Raw genomic sequence first — 21058 nt, forward strand, 5'->3', positions numbered from 1 at the left:
TGATATGCTGCTCCAACCCTTACTTCTAGAATGTGCTTGAAGAGGTTCAAGTTTTCCACCAGGTGAAACTCACTCCACCTACTGAAGAAGATGGGTGGGGGGGGAGAGAGAGTGTCTGTCTCTGTGTCTGTAACTGTTCTCTCTCCACCTGTAACCTGGGCCAACGATGTTGCATGAAAGGGCCCCTCCGTCATGTACCACGGACGTCTGGAATTCCTGCATGTGCCTCCTTGGATCTCACGTGAACTCTGCTGTGGACCTTTAATTTTCAGATCGATTCTTGCTCCCTAGCTAGTCGTACAGATTAATTGTTTAGACCATTGATTTCCAAGGCCACCTTGCCTAAGATGTGCCTGGGGGCCTGTCCCAGCTTATCTCTTAGGTCCATTTTGGCCCTTAAGACCTCAGCATGAATCGGAGCTCTAGGCCCCTCATTCATAGGAAAGAACGGGTGTTTGTCTGGGTGTTGAGTTAGAAGTGCCTATGGAAATTGTCTGGTTCTTGTGCTTATGAAAAAGGCCTAAGCTGGAGATAAAAATCTGGCGGTCATTAATGCATTAGAGGTGGTAGTAGAAACCACAAGTGTGGGTGAGTTGCTCAGGTACAGTGAGCTTCAGGAGGAGAGAATAAAGGATGAAGCCTTGAGAGGACCAAGAGGAACAGGGGGAAAGGTCAGGTAGAGGTGCCTGCAAAGAAGACTGAGCAACTGGAGGGCCTGTAGCAAAACTAGGAGACAGAAGCTCCACTGAAACTGTGAAGAAACTTCAGAGAAGGAGGGAGGAGTCAACAGTGTCAAATGCAGCTGAGAAGTCTTGTAAAATGAGGTCTGAATTAGACTCAACAAGTGTGAAGTCCTGGGAACCATAGGACTAGCTCCTGCGGTTGTAGGAGCAGAAGTGGGTGAAGTGTATGCTATGCTGGGCAGCACAGAGGACGCCGGCAACCAAAGAAGGACCTCTGCCTATGTTGACTGGCTATCCTCACTACCTTCTGTTTCCATTATGTTTCTCTTAGCGGATACACCCCAACACATCACTAGTCTGGATCAATACAGTAGTTTGAGTTCTATTTTAGTACCATAAAAACTACAAAAGTTTTTTCTGGGTTCATATATAGTGCTATCTCAGTTTACTTTCAGGTTCTGAGTTTTCAAGCTGGTAAACACTTTAATTGGTTCGACATAATATAAATTGGGCTTTTTCATAGGAATTTTAGTCATATCACAAATTCCACTGTAAACAACCAGCCGCAGTGAACAGCAGCCTCAGCCTTCCTCGTGCTCTCCATCCATCCAGTCACCGCCACTTCCTAACACCGTCCCCTGACTTTTCTTAACCCTTGGCTGGCTTCATCCGTCAGAGGTTTAATTATTGAACAAAACAATTACGCCATACATTTATACCATGATTTCACGTTCATTTACAAATTACCTTCCATTACATCTCAGTACCTGCAAGGAATAGACTGTAAGGGCAGTGGCGAGGCGCCTCCTGCCGGCGGCCCGGCGCGCTGCAGCTTCACGGGCGCGCTACAGCTCGGCTCCCGCCCGTACAGAGCTACAGAGGACGACTGGGGAGAGTGCCAGCGCAAGGCTTCCTGGGAAATGTTTTGGGCGTACGAGTTGGAACTACAAATCCCGGTGGGCACCGCGCGGCAGCCCCGTAGAGGACGCGCTGCAGCATCTGAATCTTGTCAGTGCCATTGGGAATGCTGCAGAAACCTGATCCAGTACCACAAGAGGCTCTGGGGGAACTTAGTAGTTCTACCAGGTGCGCACTAATGGACTTAAGTCCTGCAACTTCCTCGGACTTGCTCGCGGTGACGAATCTGCCGTTGCGACACAGCGCCTAGGCACGCCAAGCCGTAACGCGAAGCTCGTGGAATCTGCTGCAGGAGGAAGGACGCCAGGGTTTCTTGGGCAACTGCAGTCATGGCGGCCCCCGCGCCCAGTCCCGGCGGCTCCGACCCGGAGGCGGCGGGGTCCGCCGAAGCCCCGCTGCAGTACAGCCTTCTTCTCCAGTACTTGGTGGGTGACAAGCGTCAGCCCCGGCTCCTGGAGCCTGGAAGCCTGGGCGGGATCCCGAGTCCGGCCAAGAGCGAGGAACAGAAGATGATCGAGAAGGCGATGGAAAGTTGCGCCTTCAAGGCAGCGCTGGCCTGCGTGGGAGGTGAGACAGTATGAGGGGGCGCCCTTGGGAGGCTGAGGGTTTGGGTGGCAGCGGGGTCCTCTGCCAAGAAGACCACGCGCCCGGGAGGCGAGGAGCCTCTGGGCCTCGACCTTCACGGCACCCTCAGTGACCTCCCTTAGCAACGCTCTCTGGACCGTCTGGGAATTGGATCAGAGATTCGGTGCGATGGGTTGGGGCCTGGACGTTATAAAATGGCTGGCTCCGTTCACTATTCGTTCAGTCACTTTTAAATAATCATTCTTTCAATAAATTTTTCCCGAGCGCCGTCACGGGCCAGGCGGTGGAGAGACTGGGCGAGAGACAAGAGGCTTGTTCTGGTGAAGCTAACATTCTTATATTTATATGTCGAAGAATGCCGAAGATATTGGGAACGGCAAGTGCAAAGGTCTGGCGGGAGCTGGCTTGAAGTTTGAAAACGGGCCATTGTGGCCAGTGGACTAGACAGCAGTCAACAAAGGGGAAAGAAGTGTGGACTTGGCTTTTTTTTTTTTTTTTTAACAAAAAAACCAAAAATAAAACTCTTTTGAGGATATGAGAATGTACAGTGCCCCTCTTGTGTGCAATGCAGCGTAGAGAGATTGACCGCATTTGTAGATGAGTTGAAATCTCATTGAGAATGACAGAGAAATGAATACAGCGAGAATGCAGATGTGAAAGTACAGTAGAAAGAAGAAAGAGAAACATTTTTTGGTTTGGCTGGAAGGCCCCAAAGAGTGGGGAGACTGGAGCTGTGTCTTGAAGGATTGAGGGAATGGGGATTGGCAAAGAGGAAGAGAGATGTCATTTCAAGTTGGGGTGGAGTGGGGGATTTGGGCTTTAGGCCTATAGGCATTAGGGCAGTGATTGATGGTTTTTTAAGGAGAGTAACAAGGGGTGATGGGCATGACTCAGGATGGAGAGTGGTGAAGGAAAGAAAATTGTGGATAGGGCAACCAGATAGGAAATTTGCTAGACTGAAGGTTCAGTGAGGTATGGACTGGGTCTTTGTCCATCATTTGCTTGACCCTGATATATCACTTACCTGTTTGTTGAAATGAACGAGTCTTTGTAGTGCTCCAGGGTGGGACTGATACAGACTCTAGACTCAGATAGCTGTGGACATGAAGTTGCAGGGGTAAGCAAAAAACCAGAAATGCCGCCGAGGTTTGCAGCTGGAGTGACTGGACAGGAGCCATAAGCAAGAAAATGTGGAGAAGGGGCCCATGATTTCATTAAACATACACAGTTGACTCTAGAACAACATGGCTTTGAACTGTGTGAGTCCACCTATGTGCAGATGTTTCTCAACAAATACCTGTCCTGTTTTCTGTCCTCCTCTGGGAGTCCACGGGTGCAGTCGACTTCCTGAATGCATCTTTTTCAGTCTACATCTTTTTATATACGGAACTTGAGCACCTGTGGATTTTGGTATTCGTGGGGGGGCCTCGAACCAATCCCCCACAGATAACAATGGACAACTAAGGGTAAAAATTTTATTTTTGAGGAACTTCATGCTGCACATTTTCAAAGAGAGTCACATAAGAAAGCAAAAAGGTAATCCTCCCCTCATCCTAGAAATAAATAAGGGCATCACATTTCTCTTTAAATGATGACACTTGGAAATTTAGGATCAGCATCCAAAATTAACAGAAACGGGAGTGGAGGGGAGGCATTTACTGTACATTTCAGATTTCTTTGGTTGGGGTTCTCCCCATGTGGCATTAATATTCCATCTTTCATATTACCAAAATAGTAAAAGCCAGGGAAAAAAGTGCAAACCTAGTGGTTGCTGAAACTGGGGAGGTTGCCCTCGTCTTCTGTGCCGGCATTCCTGGAAACACGGCTGGGAACAGTGGCCGACAGTCTCCTTTCGTACCTGTTTCATAAGGAACCAGTGTAAACATTCCAGTGTCCACATCTCGGTTACTAGTCTTCCACTTTATTGCTTTGGTGCTGGTAAGGTTGTGGTCTGCTTTGTGTTTTATTTTTTGAATGACCATTAATTCTTTAGGTCGTCTGCTGATGGCGAAGGTGCCTGGGGAGCCTGGTGTTACTTAAAACTGCACTGCTCAGTGGCTGGAGTGGGGTTCTCAGATGGCCCTTCACCTGCCTTGGGCCCTTTGCCATCTTGTGAAGGAGCATTAGGAGGACGGGGGTGACACCAATAGTTGTAAGGTGCCAGTGTCCCTGGTGAGCAGGTGGCTAGTTTGTACCATTGCCTCTTGTTTATTCTCTTTACCTTCAGCCTCTCCCACAGCTGGGGCAGGTCGTGGGCGAGGAGGTCCCCTGCAGTACCTTGGATGGTAAGCTGGATTTTGATGAACTGGTCCTGAAGCTGTGCTCTCTCTGGGACTTCATCCTTCATCTCTCCAATCTCACCAGCCTGCATTCTGGTGGGATGGGAAAGACCTGGGAGTGAAGGTCAAAGGTCTGTCCCACGTGGTAGGGCGGGAACCCAGCTGGTACTGAGGGTGATACTGGGACTGTGCAGCGGACTTCCGCCCCCAAGGAACTGCCAGCCAGTGGCAGGGGGTCATATTCTTCACTGCTGCCGCTCCTTCCTTCCTCCTCCTCCTCCTCCTCCGTATCGTTGATTACGGGGTGGTCCCCGGCATCTGCCACAGTAGCCACGTCTAACAGCGCAGGTCCGCAGCCTGCCCACTCCCTTCCGCAGGAACTCAGTCTGGCCAGTCACATCGGTGCGTCAGCACCCTCCTCTCCTTCAACTACATCCAACTCGACTCGACAGTTTCTCCCGTGCGCAGATCTTTCTGCGGGCTGTTCTTGGTGGCCGTCTGATGTACAGACACATCTTTGGTGTCACTTCGATTTGTAAATCCATATCCATTTCTGATGTTGAACCACTTGACCACTAGTGCCGGGGACTTCAGTGGCGAGAACGTTTTGGCTCTGCGTTTTCACCCCTGGTGGTGGCCACATCCCCACCGGGGTTTCCGCAAGGATGATGGCAGTGCAGGGACTCTTGGGCTGTGTTGGAGCCTGTGGGAGGGCGGAGGTGGTGGCAGCCTCGCCTGTGTGGCTCATGCCGCCGCCTCCTTTGTTTTCACTTGGCACCTCAGTGGTGGCTGGTGGGTGGTGGGTGGTTAGCGCGGCTGGTGGTCAGGGCGGCCCAGCTGGCGGGATGTGTGCTGGCTCTTGGGCTCCTCGCTACATCTTACAGGACAACTAAGTTTTGGGGGAGTCAAAAGTTACGTGTGAATTTTTGACTGTGGGGTGCTTGGCACCTCTAGCCCTTGCATTGTTCAAGGGTCAACTGTATTGACCTTGAGGTGATAAGAGAACGTGTGTGGAAATGTCCAGCAGGCTCAGCAAGGCCAGATGGGGACAGCAGTGCGGCGTTTGCCATGTGGTAGCTTTGTGACTTTAGGGAAGTTACTTAGCCTCTCTGAGCCTCAGTTTCTTCAGCTACAGAAACGAGAGGATAATAGTATCTACCTCAGAGGACAATTGTGGAGGATAAACGAGGCTGTAACTATCAAGTGCCTCAGCAACTGGCACGTGGCATTTACTAAATGACTGTTGTGAATGTTACCGTTGTTAAGGGGGTGGTGTGCAAAGTTGGTAGCTCAGTCCCAGGGTGTCTGGTGACGTGTGCGAGAGTGTGGAGAGAGGACAGAGGGTTAAAGACTGAATCTTGAGGAATGCAGCATTAGAAAATGAAATGAGGGGAATGCAAGAGGAGACAGGGAAGAAGCAGCAGTGGACAAGATAAATCCTGGATTGTGTAATGTGGAAACCAGGCAAGTGGAGGGCTTGGGTGTGGGGTGTCCTCTTCACTGGTGGCCGCCCAGAAGGCGCTGTTTGCGTATGACCCCCTTTCAGTAATTCAGAAAGCATGTCAAAGAAATCTTCATCTCTGTTTGGTTTTAGGATTTGTCTTGGGCGGTGCATTTGGGGTGTTCACTGCCGGCATCGATACCAACGTGGGCTTTGACCCCAAGGATCCTTATCGTACTCCCACGGCAAGAGAAGTTCTTAAAGACATGGGGCAGAGAGGAGTGTCCTACGCCAAAAATTTTGCCATTGTGGGCGCCATGTTTTCTTGCACTGAGTGTTTGGTGGAATCGGTGAGTGTCTCTGCCTTCTGAGAAACCCCTGCCTACTGCCATCTTACAACGTCCGAAGAGAAGTATTCATCTTAATGTTATTAGAAAACAATCGAGATGTCCGCAGCTTTCTAGATTGGACTTCCTTTAAATAGCCCTAGTGCAGACGTTGTGTGTGTATGATTTGGGCTTGCATGGCTCTTTACTTCTTTGTGTAGGCCAGAGTCGGTTAATGATTCCGCACACAGACTCACTGGGGAACGAGAGGAGAGTTTGGTCCCTTCTCAAACACTGCCCTCGGTCTCAGTGCGCTGGTACCACCGGCAGGAAGCGTCTGTGAGCACATCCGAATTCTAAGAACTGTGCTTCTGAAAGAGAAACACATTAGGTTTCCTTTGGGAGGGGCTACATTAGCCAGCTAGAAACCCTGTGCTTTTCCCGTAACGGTCTTGTCTGCTTGTTTCTTCCGCTCCGAACCGCACCTCTGCTGTGCCCTGCAGTACCGGGGAAGGTCCGACTGGAAGAACAGTGTCATCAGCGGCTGCGTCACCGGAGGAGCCATTGGTTTCAGAGGTCAGTAAGCAACCCTGGAGTGGTTTTCCTTGTGGCCTTGGACAACGTGCGGAAGTGGACATTTCTGAACATGAGTGTTCCGGGGACAGCCCAAGGTATATGTGGACACTTGATATTCTTCCCTTCAGACAGACTAACCATGTTTGCTTATGTGTCCAACTCAATTTCGGAAGCGTCAGGGTTTCTTATCTTGGCACTACTGACATTTTGGACCAAATGAATCTTTGCTGGGGCAGGGGAGGTTGTCCAAGTATTAAAGGATGTTTAGCAGCATCCCTGGCCTGCACCCACTTGATGCCAGTTGTGAGAACTAAGAGTGTCCCCAGACATTGCCAGATGTCCCCTCAGGGGGTTCTCCCCTGAGAACCACTGATAGGTCTAGATCTGTCTTAGAAAGAAGAACTGCCCCCCATATTGGAAACATGGGAAGGACTTCCTCACAGTACCCCCTTGAGTGTGTCGAAAGGCAGGATAATAAGGGAGCGTAGCTAGGTCCCACTCAGCCCTGGGAAGCCCATTTGCCCACACGGCATGCTGAAATGTCAGCTCCATGCATTTCTATTACTGAGACATTTTTCTTAATTCTGTGTATAAGTTATCACGGTAATGTCTAAAGCCAAATGGAGGTATTCAAGAAACGTTCACTATCAGCCGTAAGCAATGAAGAAAGAAACCAGTTCCCCGCCACTTCTCCCTGTGGGCCGTCCCGTCAGGAGTGTGCTGCAGGGCGCCGGCGACTTGACCTCCCTTAACAGTGTCCACTGCTGGGCCACTTTCTCTGCTGTGCCTCGACTTACCCAAAGCAAAAGGCTTGTTTTCTCATTTTCTGAGAGGCAAGATGGTTTGCTATCATTACAAACCTGCTTTTGCTCCTCAAACAGCCACTTATGGTTTAGAGAGTAGCTTTGCCTTTGGTCTTCCCACTGCTCGGCTTTGTCAGGGCCCCCGAGAAGCCCGCTCCCCCCAGGACTGCTTTGATCGCCGTCCCAGGAATTCAGTCCATAAACAAGTCCGAGCGACAGGCCATATGCTTTCACTTGATTCTAAGGGCTGGTTTTCTTAACCAGTTTCCTGCCTGTGAGGGGCTGTTTCCATGAGACTGGAAATAGTAATTCTTTGGAACGAGAGAAGTTAAGCGAACACACAGTTCAGCTGAAGCACACTGGTTCAGGTCCTGTGTGCGGCCTCACTGAGGTCGTGCAGGCCTCTGGTGGGCTGAATGGCGGAGAATGCTTGAGCTGGTCTCTTTGCGTCTGTGAGTATGCAGACTTTTTGTGAGTGCAGTCTGACCCAGCCTCTGTCACCACAGGTAATGTCGTTTCTGTTTACTTCACAGCTGGCTTAAAGGCTGGGGTCATTGGTTGCGGAGGCTTTGCTGCTTTCTCTGCTGCAATCGACTACTATCTACGGTGAGAGCGACCGCCTCCCGGGAAGGACAGCCGCAGCCCAGGGTCAGAGCTGCTCTGAGGGGCGCGTTTTCTGCACCACCCTGGGCACTTGCTTCAGACGCTGAAGACGTTGATTTTCCCTCCGGTGGCTGATGCTGTGAGGGCGCCGCCTGGCCACTGTATGCCTGCAGCCTCTGAGCAGCCACGCTCCCTGCTCCGGGACCCCAGCCAGGCCGGACGGGGATGTGCCACGCCAGCCTTTCTTTCCGGCAGCTTAGGAGTCAGTGCGTTGACTGGTAGAAATTAAGCTGCACAAAGATTCAGTCCCGACCACCCCCGGCCCTCCCATTGTTTCGTGCTGTGGGAGCGGACGGGACTTCAGACGCAGGAAGCTGTTCTACCTGGGAACTCCACGGGGTCACCATCTCACGTGTTGGGGCAGGGCCAAGTGAGCTTATACTTTTTGGCCAATTGTGTCATTTTGGTTGGTATTCTGCTCTCCTTGTTAAAAATATATGTTTATATTACAGTTTAAATGGTTTTTATTTTCAGTTTTATAATTCCCCCAAATGGTGCCAGGTGGGCCAAAGACTAAACATCCAGAGGAGGAAAAGTGAGAAAGCCCCTGAGGAGTGTGGGGTTGTTGGATGCTCGGGGCTTGTGCAGTGGTGGTACCGTCACGGGGACCATGACACTGGCCAGGGCCTTCCGCCCGGGAAGCCAATCCTCGCTCCTTCCTAGGACGCACTGCAATCCACGCGTGAGTCCTGCTGGCTTCCTCCAAAAACTCCTGTGGGCTGGCCTGAACCCCTCGCTGCTGTTACGCTTTGAGCGCTGGACTAGGCCCAGCTCAGGACAGCACATGACGGGTCCGGCTGTCACTGCCCTGACGGCCGAATGACAGCAGGAGAGGCTGCTCACCTCCACCCTCATTCTCTGGTGTGTGTTCTATTACCTTGATGTGGCACTTTTGACTTGAACTGGTAGCGTTTTTCTGACAACAGAAGCTCAGCCTAATTGTGTGCCATGGGCAAAAAAGCCTTTTTTAAAAAAATTGGGATTTGCCCCAGGTTCTGCTTTACTCTGGTGCTCTGGTGGCAAGATGAAGTTGATGAGCCCGGGCTTTTGCTCTCGGGCAGGCAGGTGGGCTTGGTGGGCGACGTGTAGTCCTGGCCACCTTCAGCCAGGGGTTACATCTCTTTCCACCGTGCAGTAACTCCTCCACCTCCCCTTTCTTCCTTCTCCCTTGCCTGCTGTCTTCTAGCCCACCCACCCTTACCCGGATTTCAAAGACTGGGCTGAACACGCAGGCGTCCCGAGTGTGTGTGCGTGTGTGTGTCGTGAGTGATAACGCCACACCCAGCTGGTGACACCTTCCTCTGGCCATGCCTGCTGTTCCCTCTGGAGTGTGAGCAGTGCACAGGGCTCCTTCTATGGTGAATTCTACACAACGCCCGTCCGGGTCTCACGGGCACAAGGCGTCTTTGCTGCCAGGCTGTCCGGAGCAACCCCGGAGGTCTGAGGACGAATTCACAATTGTTTTCTACACTGTCCTAAATAAGTCGTCTATAAGCACTTTGAGAGCCAGAGCACATGCTCCTACCTGGCACCTGCCGAAAGAAGACGATAGGACGCCCAGCGGCTTCTCCCAGCCAGCCCAGTGCGTGGGGTCAGGCTCACTGAACGGCCGACGCGCTGCCCTCCCGCCGGCCTGGGCAGCGAGGAGCCCTGCGGCTGTCAGTAGCTGTCAGTTCAATAAGCGGAGCATTGTCCACACTGGCTATTGAATCGAGAGGAGATGAATAGTTTCCTGTTTTAGATGGCCAAGGAGTCAGTATGACCTCATAAACCAAACACTAATTTTCAGAGACATCTGTTCCTGATCTCCAGAATAAACACAGTGTCCAATGGCTGGGGCTGATGGGAGCCTCCATTAACCCCACTGGCTCTCCTAAAGGGGGGCTGGGCCCTCCAGGAGATGCAGCTTCACTGCAAGCAGATTAGGCCAAAAGATGAGCCACATCCAAGGAAAGTGGAGAGAAAAGTTTATGTAAAATAAGAAGCCTTCACTTGGGACAAATTCCTGCCATTTCTCTGAAGCATACTGATGGCCACGTCCCTGGCAGGACACACAGCTGCTGGCTGACCTGGAGGCCTTTGTGAACAGCAAGGAGAAGGCTTGCACTCCTTCCCTCAAACGACCACAGTCCCCGCGGTCCATGGGAAAGCTCAGGGGGAGTTAACTAGGTAAACCGGGTCCTGGAAACGCGCATCTGGGTGCAGCCCGAAGAGTTAACAGCTTTGGATTGGTGGCCTTCCCTGGACTGCCCAGGAGAACACACACGTCCGCACCACAGGGCTGAGTTGTGTGCAAATGTTGGGGCTTTGCATTTTTTTATTAACATTTTTCTCTCACGTGGTTTACATCAATTTATAATAATCTACATAAGTTGAAACAGAACATAGACAAAAAATATATCCTTACCAACTTATTAAAGTGAAATATTAATGAAGGGTCCCATCCTACCTGTATCGGCAAAACCCAGCAGCCCGTGGTCATTGCCAGCGAGGACGGGCCTACCAGGATTCCTGTGGCCTGTCTGCTGGGCCTGTTGGCACAGCCTGCCGTGCTGGGCACAGGGGCTGGGGGTCCTGGGCTGCACAGTCCCTGTTTCTCAGAATCCATGGGCTGTTTCCTTGGTGCAGCTTAGTCCAGGTCTGGTACCTGCCCCCTCCACTCTGGGGGTAGAATTTATAAACATTCTGAGCCTTCTGCATTTCTCAGTCTTTCTAGCCTTCCTCCCATTGCACTGCCTACACTGAGGGGCTGCAATAGCTACCTGACGCTGAGAAGTAAACATCCTTTATTTTGGGGAGGTGGGAGGCACCTATGTTTGGCTGTAACTAGCTCAAGCTGGGCCTCCAGTTCATTACCATCAATGGCTTTGGAAGCAAGAGCCTTCCGTGCCACATTCCGACTCCTGAGTGCCAAGCAGAGACTCCAGGGATGGGCAGATGCTGCAACCTACAGATTCAAGTTCTTTCCCCATCTCCTGTCTCAGGAAGTAGGGCTCCCAGGTAAGCTGCTAACAGGTAGCTAAATGGCCAGTTATTTCCCTCCTCTCGGGCCTCTCTTCCATCTGACGCGCACAGAATGTGTACCATTCTGCCCAAGATTGGGCAACAGGTGTAAACAAGATCAGAAAGGGCCCCACTTCTCACTGAGCAAGTGCTACAGCGTTAGGGCCAGCCAACCTTTAAAACAGCCCTGAGCTCAAGCTATAAGAGCGTTTCTCTCCAACCTTGAGAGCCGGGAATCTACTCTCCACCACACAGGAGGCCGGGGAGCTTGCACTACAACTCAGTCCCCTGCAGCCCAGAAGTGCCTGCCCTTCCAGGCTGGCCACCGCAGGCTGGCCGCTCCTGCTTGCGTGGGAAGAAACAAGCGTTTGGCTACCCTTCTCACCCTTTTCCAGTGCTGAGCAACGGAGTCTCAAAGTTGGAAATGGGACCTGCTGATCCCTGACTTCGGAGCGCAGCGTCAACATTGAAGGTCTCCAGCAAAACCTAATTCTAAGAGGAGGTGCCTGTAACCCCTCAGCCTTCCGCAGCTTCTTGAGTTCCCAAAGTTCATCCGAAAGGCTGCACTGAGAAGCCAGGGTGGGGCGGCAGCACCCTGAGGGCTGGCTACTGTTGGACCACACCCGCCCTTGCCAGGCCCGGGAGCACGCCCCGTGGCAGTGCTTGGCTGTGGAGAATGTAAAATCTAAGGCAAAGGTACACAAGGTACGTGAGGCGCCAGGAAGGGCTAGTCTTCTGGATGGAGCCTCCTTGTGTCTGGACACCTGCTTCAGCCATATGAGCTGCCCTCCTGGAGGCCTAGCTCTGCCACAAAAGCCACCACAACTCCTCACTGCCCACAGCAGCTCCCCCCAACTCAGGACACCCGGTGCTGTGTGGCCTTCCTGTTATGTCCGACCAGTGTTGTCTCAGTGGCTGCCTCTCCCACCTCCCCTGCGTCTTGCCTCACCCCCTGGCGAGAGCAGGTTGCTCCTGAGTCTTCACACTCAAAGGAAACAGCACGTGGCGAGAAAGGAACTGAAAAGCAGTAGAAGAAACAGTCAAAATGCCTCACTGGTAGGCAGGAGACAGAACAGATAAACCCCAGAAATGGAGATTCTCAGGTGGAAAATTCCAGAAATCCACTTTCCAGCTCTGTGCTAAGCTGAGCATTAGTGTGAGTGTCTCCTTGTCCAACATTTGCACAGGCAGCAAGGCAAGCAGGTGTGCTTCCACAGGTGGAGGGCAAGGGGAAAGCCTGGGGGGGGGTGGAGTGGCATGTGGCAGCCTCCGACGGGCCACCGTGGTCACTGCCACCCAGGGCCTCCTCAGAACTTCCGAAGTGATGGAGTGCAAACCAAGGCCGCACATGCATGCGGGCAGGCTGGGAGGGAGGAGAGGGAGGAGGAAACCGAGGGGAGACTGCGATCTGGGAGCAGGGCCAAGAGAGGCTAAGCTGGCAGCGGTTACCGAATGCCAAATAAAAGCCCTTGGACTGGACTCAGGAGGAAAAAAAGTGTTGGAGGAAATGAAAGAACAAAGCAGGCCGTCTCTGTGCCCGTAACGGGTCAGTCACTACCTTTTCTGCATGACAGACAGACATAAAACAATTCCCGAACAGCATGGAGCATTGGACGCAACTAGAGGTACGGCGGGCCGGAGCCCAGGGTGTGGCTGAGGCTGGGGGCGGGTCAGCTGGCTTTGTACAAGGCGGCACGGAAGGTGCGCACGTTCCAGTTCTTGGAAATCTGCGTCCCTTGGAGGCTGGAGTGCTGGGTTTGGGAGTTTTCTATTGTAGTCTTTCAAGTCTGTGTTGGGTCCCCCGGCTGGAGGGGCTGGTTCGGCCACCCCCACAGCGGCTCCCACCTGGCGCTACACATCGGTGGAGAAGTACAGTGTGTTCCGCTTCAGTTCTGCAAAGGAGATGGGGGGGTGCTGCAGGTAGTAGAGGAGGACCTGGACCTGTGGGGAGACAGGGGAGACTGAGGCAGGGCCCTTGTCCCCATGGCCCTCCTTTGATCTGTTGAGAAGGAATGGTCCCGGGGCTGGGGTCAAGTCTGTGTTGCCCGCCTTCCCTCTCAGGCTGGCCCCTGCCACTTTCCCCATCCTCGGCAGCCCAGGTGTGTCTGCCCATTTGCAGCAGTAGAGGGCGCTGCAGGGCAGAGGGTGAGGAGCCTGGGGTCACTTGCCAACCTGTCATAAGCTTCCAACCTGTCTACAGAGGTTGGCTTTGGCTTGGCATCCTATCTCAGACTGGACCCTGCTGGGTCTTGTGGGGATCCCAAGGAAGCTTCCTGACCCAGGAGCAATCCTAGAGCTTCCATGCTTGAGGACAAGGCCCCAGCTTTTCCCTACACCCCTGGGCTTCCCTTCCGAGACAGAGACACTCCCAGGAACGCAGCCAACACCTAGGCGCTGGTCTAGGGGCCTTTAGTGTAACCTCTGGTTTGGGCTGAGCAGGTAGGACTGTCCAAAGCCCTGCAGCCCTGGTGACAGCTTACAGACCATCAGCCCAGCCGCTCAGGAGGGAAGAGGTGCGGGGCTCTGAGCTGTCCTCTCTGCACCCCTTGGGGGGCTTGTCCCGCCCCCTACTGGCCAGCCACAGGCCCAGGCAGTGTGGCAGTACCTGTGCCATGACATCGTGGGACCAGATGTCTGCAGCCGACGTGAGGTGTGCTTTGCTCTCCACTTCTGAGGGTCTCAGCAACGTGGGGCCAAACACGGTAGCCAGATTGTGAAGGGACATTTTGTTGATGGGTTCCTTCTCAGCAACCCTGAAAGGGAGGGGAGGGGAAAGTCATTTCTCAGCAGCTGCTTGGAGCTCCAGACCCTTGGCCTTAGGTATGAAAGCTCCTGGAAGGTGGTTAGTAGACTTCCTCTCCGAAGGGTAGAGACCTCTTGGTAGGCAGGGAACTAGGTCGAGGGACCCAGTCCCCAGCTCTGTGTTGGTACTTTCCTGTAACAGATTCCCAGCTCTGGGGCCACCCCCAGAACCGACGGTAAACTGCCAGGGCCACAGGGACCCACTCCCACACCTCTGCCTCAGAGGTAATGACATTACTGCCCAAGACCTTTCCCAATAATAATCCGTACTCCTCAGAGTGCTTTGGGCAGGTATTAGCATCTCCACTGCACAGATGAGGAAACTGAAGTACAGAGCTTAAGTGACTCGCCTGAGGTCACACATCTAGCCAGTGGTGGGGTTGGGCCGCGAACCCAGGCAGCCTGCCTCCAGGGACCGTGCTCTCCACCATGTTGTGCTTTAACCTTGACCAGGCGGGCTGTGGCGCGTGGCCCGGGGCAGAGGCAGGGTGGGTGGGGCAGGGGCAGGAGCTACAGTGGGGAGCTGGAGCCCCCGCAGCACGTGCCGACTAGATCCAGGGCTCTGTGGCAGGAACAACCCTAATCCCAAGGAGAACACTCCCAATCCTTTCCAGAAGGGCCTACCTCACGGAACCCCAGGGCTGCCTCCCCTTGGATTGTCCTCTGCTTCTCTTGCATGACAGGCCGGGTGCTCTGCAGGTATTTCCCCCGAGTGACAGCGAGGGCTGCCACCTGTGACACCATCCAGGAAGGTCAGTACTACCCAATGCATCAGAGAGGCCCTGGGCCCCCCTGGTCCTGGGAAATGTTTCTGGGGCTGAGACCCACACGATCTGAGCAGTGCCTCTCACCCCAGCCCCCAGGCGAGTCATGGATGTGCCCGCTGACTGCTTTGGAAACGCGCAAACACTGCCGTGCCAGCAGGCAGCTGTGCAGCAGGCCCAGCCCTTACACTTACACACCCCCACCCCCCATCCAGGGGCCCAGATGTGGGGACAGACTGTGCCTGGTTCCCAGGGTAGAAAACCTAATGAATTTTCCCTTCGCGCTCCTCTGTGCGTCCTCCCCACGGTGCTCGCCAAGCTATTTGGGAACTGGTTGGGGTTTTGGTCCTGGCCAAACCAGAGGGAATGTCTCACAATGGGAAAAACAAGACAGCAGCCCCAGGAGTTTCCAGATCTCTTGGCCCCCCTGAGCCGTAGCTGGGAGCCTGGGACCAGGGCGGGGCTGAGCTCAGGGAGGACCCGTGGCACGGCCCCTCTCCAGGCTCCTCTCCAGGCTCCTCGGTCCTGGGTGGTGGATTTTAAGGGATTTAAAAACACCTGGGGGTTTTCCCGCCCACTCCTACCCCAGACCAGTCCTGGGCTCAAAAGTGACCGATAAGGACATCTTCAGGACTAGTTTCAGTCTGAAGTTTGCCACCAGCCTCAACTTCAGCAGCTCTTAGCTTGACCTGATTACGCACAGGGAGTGAGCGAGCGGGGAGAAGGTGGGAAGGGCCTTGTGTAGGATTTGGGAGATGTGGATTCTAGGGATGGAGCCCTGCTGACCACGGCACATCCCTGCAGGGCCGGGGCTGTTCCCCCGTCTGTCAGACAAGGCTTGGTCAAGACCTCTTTGAGGACACACGATAACAAATACACTTGACGCTGTAAAGCGCCCGGGGCCGTGTGTGACTGAACAACACAGGACGCGCTGCACCCTCTACCTGCAACGCACCCCGACGCCGTCTATTCTTTCCTTTTCGAACATGTTAAGTTGACTGACTGACCCGCTTTGGCTGTAAAATTCATCTATGGTTTTTGGCTCTAGCTCTGCCTTTCTAAGCCTTCTATGGCCAATTTTTCAGGTTGTTATTAAGACCCAAATATTTCTCAAACCAGAATTGTAAAAATTTGAAATGCAAACTCTCACCTGCTCGGGACGGCCCAGTGGAGGCTGCCACCCATGAGAAGGTGGGTGCTGCAACTGGTACATGCGCTCCAGCAGGGCCTGCCCTGGGCTCCCTGCCCCTCCCGGCCCCCGCCCCCAGTGGGGCCCCGTCCTTTACCTTTTCAAGTGTTCCAGCAGGAAGAGGAAGGTGATGAGGTTGGGGTCGGGCAGGGAGCGGAGCAGATGCATCATGCAGTTTTCCTTGGCAGCAGGGTCTGACAGGGCTGTGGGGAGAGACGGGGCTAGGGAGGGGCTTGGCTCCCACGCAGGGAGGCCCTAGCCAGCACCCCTGTGGTCAGCAGGCTACAGGACCCTGAGGGAGAGCCCAGGCTGCCTGGGGTCAGGGAAGCAGACCCTGCAGAGAAGGGCTGGGTATCTTTCAGAGGGTGGACTATTGAACAGCCTGTTCTCACAGGAAGCCCACCCACAACCTGTAACTCAGCCAGGAGGCAGGCTGCTGGGGAGCAGACACCCCGCCTCCCCCCACTGCACAGGCCTTCGCGGCTGATGCCACTCCCTTCCCTGGTCTGTAAGGCTTGGTGTAAGACAATGATGGCACTCGGGTGAAGGTTTTCTCTCTAACCCATCCCATGCTGGAGCGCGGCAGGGAGCAGCCTAATGTGGGGCTCCTCATTTCTCACGGTGGCTGGAGCCCTGATCCGACCCAGGGGAAGAGAGGCAGGAGGGGGGCACCCAGACCTGGGTTTGGCCCAGGAGGTTGGAGGCCAGAGTCCTGCCAGCCAGGGCCCTCTGCCTCCTCCCCGGCCATGGCACGGGTGAGAGATGAGCGAGTGCTCCTTCTAAGAAGGCTCAGCACCAGCCAGGGCAGGAGCACTCTAGCCCTAACCAGGCTTCTCCTTAACTCTGGGGCACCGGTCCCTGACCATCCATTATAGGGTGGCCTTTCTTGGACACCCAGGTTTCCAAGGCAGGAGGTCACTGTCCACAGAGGAAGGACAGAGGGAAGCCCATAGGACACGAGGGGAGAGAGGCAGGTGAGAGAGGGTGCAGCCCTGGGCCCAGGCTCTAGCAGGCTGCACCTCGCCCCCCTGGCCACTCAGCCATGCACTCAGGTACACTGGGCGGTCCGATAAGCAAGGGAAGCCAGAGACTCTTCACCCTGCTGACCAGAGGCCTGGCCAGCCCAGCCCTCAGGGCCCCAGAGCCTCACCGATGCCCTCCATGAAGGCGGGGTAGAGTCGGTCTGTGAGGAGGGGCTCGGGCAGCTCTCGGAAGTAGAGCTTGAGGGTGCCGGCGATGGCGTTGATGTCCGTGTCACTCAGCATCAGCAGGATGTCCTTGTTATCTGCACAGGAGGTGAAGGTCAGGGGCCTCGTTGGCGTGAGCCACCTCCCTCCTGCGCACCCATTCCATCTCTGGCCCGGTGTCCCCGAGAAAGGCGAGATGCGCGTAGTGCCCACGGGTGGTCTGTGGCTCGGATCCACGGGGACAGGGGGCGGGGAGCAGAGTTCTGGAGCCACATCTGAACCCTGGGGGTGGCACTCCCTCCCTCCAACTGGAATCTCCCCATTGCTAAGCCCTTCTCTGGAAGGCAGTGCACATTTTTTACACTAAAATCACGATGCAACAAAGCCTCAGCTTCCAGACTGCACAGAGGAGCTGTGCGCCAACATGTCCCCAGCCTCCCACCCCAGGCTTCCCCGACATGTCTGCTTGGCAGCCACCCAGGAACACCCATGGGCCCCTCTCAGCATCCCTGGAATCGGCACTGCCTGCCCAGTTCGGCTTCCCTGACTCTGCATATGCTGCTGCTGTAGCCTGAACTAGCGAGATGGGGGCAGGAAGACCGAGAAAGCTCAGGTCTGCCACCACTGAGCAGTTTGCGGCCAGAGCTAGAGACGGCAGTGCCCCTCCCAGAGGGTGGGCACCTGGGGTCCCGGAGATGGCAGGGGGCAGCGGGAGCCAGCCAGCCCAGGCTCAAAGTGTTTCCTTTTCTCACACCCCCCAGGGACCTGGGAGCTGGTCAGAAAGATCTGAGCCTAAGTCAGGCTCAAAACCTACACGCTGGGCAAGGCCGGGCCAACGACTTGACCTCCGAGTCTGTTTCCTTATCTGTAGCAATGGAAAAGAGATCGGAGGGAGGGGCATAACCTGAGAAAGGACAGGGGCCCATGACACAGGGATTCAGAAACGGTCCGCCCTGGGCCCCAGGACTGTGGAGTCCACAGACCAAAGCTCCTCTGCCATCAGCTAACTGGGGCCTCCCCACAGAGAAGGTCTCCCAGTTCCACAGAGCTCTCCTGCCAGCTCAGCCTGCTGGGGCACCGTCTCCCTGCGACCTCCTGGGCTGGGCCTCCCAGACTCACTGGCATCGAAGACGGCCTTCAGCGCCTGGATGTCTGTGGCCACCCCGGATATCCGATAGATGCCGACCTCCTCGATGCCCCTCTTCTCCACCTCCTCCACGCACTGCCGCACGATGTAGGGCACCTTGGAGCGCTCCCGCCTGTGGGGAGGGGACGTGTGGGAGGATGGAGCGGGGCCCCCCCAGTGGTGACTACAAAGCCCCCCTCCCCGAATAGCTTGGCCTTGGAGAGCTCTAGCCTCTGGAATTAGGAGGCCGGGGTGGGGACAGTGGGGGGCAAGGACAGGGCTGAGAAAGAGGCTATGCCCCCCCACCCCCCATGGCCCACGAAGGCCAGCCTGCTGAGAGACAGCAAGGGACAAAGGCTGGGAGTTTTGGGAGATAAGCCCAAAGACTGAGGAAAGAATGTCCCTTAGCACAGAGGTCTCAGACTCAAACGCCAGGGAAGACCCAGCAGGTGACCCATACAAGGGCCAGTCCCGGAGACGAGGGGACGGTGGTGAGCTGAGGGTGCACACCCTCTCCCGAGGGCCAGCCGTGCCTGGGGCCCAGCCCACCTCCGCCGAGGTAAAAGGTGGGCCTATCGTGGTCAGGCCGTCCCATTTATTACGGGGAGCTGGCGACCCGGCACTCTCACAGGCGGTCTCCCAGGGTTTGCACGCTGGCTCATTTACTTCTCCAGCAGCACGCGAGGTGGCGGGCACACCTCTGTGGGCCACTTTCGGCCTCCACACTTGCCATCATGACTACTGAACTGGGGGGTGACGGACCAGGGGCCGGGCGGGGGCAGGGGGGGCTGGCAGGAACCCTGAGCACTGACACCGGCATGAGGGCCACGGAGGTGGCACCTACTTCGTCACCACGCTGATCTTCACGCCGAAAACACCGGTCTGCTTTTTGGACGGGGTCCTCTTCAGGCTCATATCTCGGCTGGTGAACTTCATGGAGAATTCCACTTTGATCTGGTTGGGGGTGAGGCAGGGCATGAGTACCTGAGGAGTACCCCCAAAACCTAGGGTCCCCTCCCCCAGAGCTGCAAACAAGCCTACCTCTAGCACCCAGGGCCCCCTGAACTAACACCAGCAGGGCGGTAGTGAGAAAGGCGTAGGTGGGGGACAAGGGAGAGGGGCTGGGCTAAGGGGACAGGGGCAGGGAGCACCCCCAGGACACCAGCCAGAGGTCAGGCAGCCCACCCACCGTGCAGACATGTCCTATCTCTCCAGCTCACCCCGTTCATCTCGATCACATCTGTGTGCCAGTTCTTGGTTTCCACAGTTTGTGGATCCAGCTGTGAAGAGAACAAGAAAAAAAGAGAAGGTGAGAGAGGGAGGGATGACAGCTGAGAGACCAAGCCGCTGCTCATGAGCTGCCTAAATGGTCAGGAAGGCAGAGTGGGGGCTGGAGGCTCATCCTGAAGGCGGCCCTTCAGGGTGGCCGCAGCCCCGCCTGCCCTGCTAGGGAAGGCCTGCCCCCCACGCAGGGAAGGAGGCAGGGCGCACTGCCAGGCACTTCTGCCCATCACATCTCCTTCTGTCCTGACCACTCCCGGTGGAGGTGGGATTATCACCCACTTCGCAGATGCAGAGGTGAGGCTCACAGACAGTAATTCCCCCGGTCCCTGCACTCGAGTGACAGGAGGGGATGCTGATGGCAGCAGTGCAGTGCAGAGGTGCTGACCCAGACTCCTGGCTCTGCCGCCGGCGGCTGCGTGACTGTGGGCAGTTCTAACCTCGCTAAGGCCTCGCTGTTTCATCTGCTGCTGCAGGCAGTCAGTGTGCAGAGCCTTCCTCGCCGAACCGTTGGGAAGGCTCAGGGAGGTATCTTCGGGGACGTGGCTGCCCGGACCCCAAGGAAGCAAGCACTCTGCAGGGGAGGCCCCCACACTGGGCCGGAGCCCCAGGGGGGTGGGGAGGACGGGGACTCCCCGCCCCCCAGGGCCTGGACAGGACTCTGTTTCTCTGACCCAGCGGCCTTCAAACTGTGTCTCCTTGTGCACCCACAAAGTCTGGAACACTAGACACACCCTGGCACATTTTTAAGTCAACAACTGCACATTTCCACAGCAAGTTCAAATACTTGCAAGGAATAAAATTTCCCAAATAATGTAAATATTTACGTCTTAAAATAAAACTGTTACCTCATTCTTTTCAATGTGTTCAGTAAAGTCCAAATACCACAGTGACTTGATACCCACTGTTACCCACTTAAAAGTATGAACAGGCTCTCCTTCCCCTTCCAGAGACCCCACACTGCCTCTTCGCCCCGAGCTGCTTTCTGTTCTGTTTTCCCAAAGACTTTTGCCCTAGTTTGTCTTTTTCATTTTAAAGTCTTGTATTTCTCATCCTATTTCTATTTTACTTCAACAAAAAAAATCTGTATGAATGGAAATAAAAAGTTTCCTGAGACCACAAGGTTCCAAATATTTAAATCATATTCTGTATTAGTTATGACAATAATTAGGAGTATACAGTAAAAAAATTAACCAACAAATTACAAGTTTTAGTAAATACTCAGCAGCAAAGTGCCATTTTGGTGGAAATGCATCTCTTAATCAGATGGGTGGGGCATGTAGTTCATGGATGCATGTGAATATGATTTTTTGCTGGGGTGACACAGGATTCAGCATCAATTCTATTTGTATTTTTTTAATTTTGTTTTGAAAGATGTAAAGAATGAAACATCTTGTTCACGTAAATAAGGTGAAGAGAAAGTAGATGAGGC

The 21058-nt window shown here is 54.5% G+C and overlaps 2 protein-coding genes and 1 pseudogene across 9 annotated transcripts in view; 1 reads left to right on the forward strand and 2 right to left on the reverse strand.

Annotated features, from left to right (window-relative positions):
- The first annotated feature begins 1699 nt into the window (after positions 1-1699).
- TIMM22 (translocase of inner mitochondrial membrane 22) lies at positions 1700-8725 on the forward strand. Of its 2 annotated transcripts, none has more exons than XR_002975177.3 (4): positions 1700-2168; positions 6060-6256; positions 6736-6903; positions 8145-8725. XR_002975177.3 is itself a non-coding variant. In XM_024565220.4 (4 exons), the coding sequence occupies exons 1-4, from the start codon at positions 1931-1933 to the stop codon at positions 8219-8221; spliced, it is 585 nt and encodes a 194-aa protein (XP_024420988.2). In that variant the 5' UTR covers positions 1701-1930; the 3' UTR covers positions 8222-8725. The 2 variants fall into 2 exon arrangements, 1 of the variants encoding a protein (XP_024420988.2); XM_024565220.4 differs by having other exon boundaries at positions 1701-2168; positions 6736-6808.
- On the reverse strand, positions 3595-5086 carry LOC112308928 (Y-box-binding protein 3 pseudogene; annotated as a pseudogene).
- A 1831-nt stretch (positions 8726-10556) lies between the features above and the next one.
- The window catches only part of ABR (ABR activator of RhoGEF and GTPase), a 173596-nt gene continuing 163094 nt past the window's right edge, over positions 10557-21058 (reverse strand). For all 7 annotated transcript variants that reach the window (XM_045199150.3, XM_024565198.3, XM_053911802.2 and 4 more), the window contains 7 exons: positions 19566-19625; positions 19190-19299; positions 18339-18478; positions 17183-17317; positions 16130-16235; positions 13883-14030; positions 10557-13218 (listed from right to left, as the gene is read on the reverse strand). In XM_045199150.3, the coding sequence (XP_045055085.2) occupies positions 13129-13218; positions 13883-14030; positions 16130-16235; positions 17183-17317; positions 18339-18478; positions 19190-19299; positions 19566-19625 (789 nt within the window). In that variant the 3' untranslated portion in view covers positions 10557-13128. The remainder of the gene's footprint in view (positions 13219-13882; positions 14031-16129; positions 16236-17182; positions 17318-18338; positions 18479-19189; positions 19300-19565; positions 19626-21058) is intronic.

This window comes from Desmodus rotundus, chromosome 9 (assembly GCF_022682495.2).
Source record: "Desmodus rotundus isolate HL8 chromosome 9, HLdesRot8A.1, whole genome shotgun sequence".
NCBI classification, from domain to species: Eukaryota; Metazoa; Chordata; class Mammalia; order Chiroptera; family Phyllostomidae; genus Desmodus; species Desmodus rotundus.

Excerpts from the sequence above, each read along its gene's own strand:
- TIMM22 (XM_024565220.4), top strand. The coding sequence starts at position 1,931 with ATGGCGGCCCCCGCGCCCAGTCCCGGCGGCTCCGACCCGGAGGCGGCG. Across the intron at positions 6,257-6,735 it reads CTGAGTGTTTGGTGGAATCG|TACCGGGGAAGGTCCGACTG; the intron begins GTGAGTGTCTCT and ends TGTGCCCTGCAG. Across the intron at positions 6,809-8,144 it reads AGGAGCCATTGGTTTCAGAG|CTGGCTTAAAGGCTGGGGTC; the intron begins GTCAGTAAGCAA and ends TTTACTTCACAG.